The sequence below is a fragment of the Brassica oleracea genome, chromosome C8, assembly GCF_000695525.1.
Source record: "Brassica oleracea var. oleracea cultivar TO1000 chromosome C8, BOL, whole genome shotgun sequence".
NCBI classification, from domain to species: Eukaryota; Viridiplantae; Streptophyta; class Magnoliopsida; order Brassicales; family Brassicaceae; genus Brassica; species Brassica oleracea.
The window spans coordinates 29,951,259-29,953,938 of record NC_027755.1 but is presented as its reverse complement, the minus strand read 5'-3'; the positions used below and the strand labels follow the sequence as shown (position 1 = coordinate 29,953,938).

The 2,680-nt window shown below is 36.5% G+C and overlaps 1 protein-coding gene across 3 annotated transcripts; it reads right to left on the bottom strand.

Annotated features, from left to right (window-relative positions):
- Positions 1-382: 382 nt before the first annotated feature.
- On the bottom strand, positions 383-2,417 carry LOC106310195 (FBD-associated F-box protein At4g10400-like). Of its 3 annotated transcripts, XM_013747420.1 has the most exons (5): positions 2,114-2,417; positions 1,131-1,978; positions 907-1,056; positions 797-812; positions 383-712 (listed from the first exon to the last, which is right to left on the bottom strand). In XM_013747420.1, exons 2-5 carry the CDS (start codon positions 1,974-1,976, stop codon positions 543-545), a joined length of 1,182 nt encoding a protein of 393 aa, XP_013602874.1. In that variant the 5' UTR covers positions 1,977-1,978; positions 2,114-2,417; the 3' UTR covers positions 383-542. The 3 variants fall into 3 exon arrangements, with proteins under 3 accessions (XP_013602874.1, XP_013602873.1, XP_013602872.1); XM_013747419.1 differs by having other exon boundaries at positions 386-812; positions 1,131-2,025; XM_013747418.1 differs by having other exon boundaries at positions 387-812.
- Positions 2,418-2,680: the final 263 nt, after the last annotated feature.

The following is a 2,680-nucleotide window of genomic DNA, read 5'->3' as shown; positions in this document are numbered from 1 at the left end:
CCTTTACTAACCATATTGACTGATACTAAACCCTATTAATCAAGTGCTTGAAGTTAAGACCTAATTGGAATAAATATGGCCTTATGATCTCATATCTCTGCGTCTCCTGGTCATTAGTGGTTCTCTAAACTTTATTACATTTTATTCATGGAATAATGATATTTTGCTAAGTTCTAAATGTTCCATATAACTTCCAATGCTCTGTTTTTTGTTGTCTTTTCTTCATCATAATACATTGTCGTATTATACAACTCCAACGAAGACTCACAAGGACACTACCATGATCAATGGCTCTAACATTGTCTACATCAGTACATGTGTTTTTTTTTTTTACAATTGTCTTCAACAACAAATTTTCTCCGGTCTGGAATTACAAACCTACATACCCGTTAAAAATTTAAATGTATCATATAACTTAACTCATAACATATAGAAAGAAAATTTATGTCGAATAACAAGTTTTCAGAGTTGAAGACAAACGAAATGAGTCCGAGCAAATACAAGAAATTGAATAACAAGACTAAGTTTAAAGATCAAAACACTCAATCAAACATGAGTTGGCATGTAGCTGAAGCTCTAGGAGAAAGTGCCAACTCCTCTAACATCTCAAATTTTGGAACAGCCGACGATTCGGATGACTTGATTGTTGCAGTCTTTAAGTGAAGAGCATGTTTCAGAATGTAAACCACAATATCCCTCTCTTCTGGTTCTCCTGTATATTTCGACCAGCTGAAACTTTGTAGACTCGACAATATACATTCAGGAACAGTGGTTGGTTGATTCCAGTAAACCATACCTTGAGGAACATGATGCTGATATCAAACACACATAAAATTAGACTAAAAGACCAAACTGTGAATCAGACTACCCTAAAAGAAAAAAGAAGAATTTAACAAATAAACTTACATCCATGAAGGAAAAGTCTAGTCTCTTCAAGTTAGAAGAAGCTTTGAGCAGTAGCTCGATAACTCGATCCGAGGAAAACAGTGTGCAAAAACATACCTCCAGATGTTCAAGTTGGTTGAACACAAAACCTTCACCAAGCATCATAATAGCCTGCGCGCAATACTAATTAAAATTACTGACAGATGGATTTAAGAAAAATGAGTTAATAGCTAGAAAATAATAACCTCTGAACATATAGCAAGACGCTTGACAGATGTGATTGATCCAATAATACTCTTCATATCAGGAAGTTTAACCTCTAGATATGCCTCGATCAGACAAGGCATCTTCTCAATCAGACAGTAGTGATCACTAATACTATGATCCATAAGTTTGAAATACTTTAAATTAGGAGTTTCTATCACAAACCCATCTATATCCTGACAATAGGGTATGTAAAGTGACAAACTCTGCAAAGATGGAACAACAACAGTCAACTTTCCCGCAGATTCATCATCATAATCACGTAAATCCACCTCTAGATCTTCAAGAATCGGGCAATTTGAAAGAAGCCATTGAAGAGTTTCTTCATCGAAGTATCTCACACTCTGAAGTTTCAGAGTTTTGAGAGAGGGAAGAGAGACCACTCGAGGAACATCCAAGAGGATCTCACCAACCAGTTTCAAGATCACGAGAGATTCGCAAGTAAACAAGTTACTCGGCAGTATGTTTGACTTTGCCGGTTCGGTGTCGTCATGTAAGATATCCAGCTCACGTAGGCAGTGAGAAACTGCTGTTGAAACCCACATACTGATGTTCTCAGGTTTAAAATGCGAACTACATGATTCGAGACGGAAGGTTTCTATAACCGGAGCTCTATGTAATGGCAGGTTTCTGTCGAGAAAACTTTGTAGCCTCTTGCATCCAGGCTCTGAACAATGATCTCTATGAAGGTACTCGAGTTTAGGCAACCACATCCAAAGATACTCCCACCGTTTCGACAAGATGCTTGTGGATAAAGCAACTTTTGTCGGAACCGACATTAATATCTTAACAAGCAGTTCATCAGGCAACTCACTGATTCTGTCCATATCTTTAAAAAAAGAAAAACAATCTAAAGTTGTTAACTGTCGATAGGATCTAGACACAAAAAAAAAAAAGAACACATATTTAAAAACTAACCAAAACTAATTAGTAACGAAAGAGACAAAGAGGAACGTGACAAAACCTTAGAGAATCCGGATGGTTAGATGATGAGTGTTTCCGAAGAAAACAGAGTCAGAAGATAAACCTAGAAGTGACCACAAGACTGCGAAACCATCTGTCAGTACTGAAGAGACGGGTAGCTTGAGAAGGAATCGACAAATATAAAGAGTAGTGAATCGACCCCAACAAGGAAAGATGAAGGGGTTACAAAAAGTCTCGTCAACGACATTAATACCTACACCAATAACGCATGGATTGGGTCAACGAATGGTTTACTCACCGTAAAATCATCTAAATCTTTGGTGGGCATGTTACTCTGGGCCTGATTAAGGCAGCCCTTCTGTCTTTGTAACCGCTACTAACTTTTGTTTTGCCCTCCTAAAACCACCATTATCCGAGTTTCTTACAAGGGGTTTTAAGGATAATTACAATTAAAAGAAAAAGAAAAATTTCTATTATTAAAAGAGAAGTACCTATTAAAATATACCCCTAAGTTTTCTAACTTATTTACACTTCTATGCCACTGAGAATTAAATTAAACTACCTATTTTAATGGTTGTTTTTTCCAATTAAATTAATGAGTTTTCCT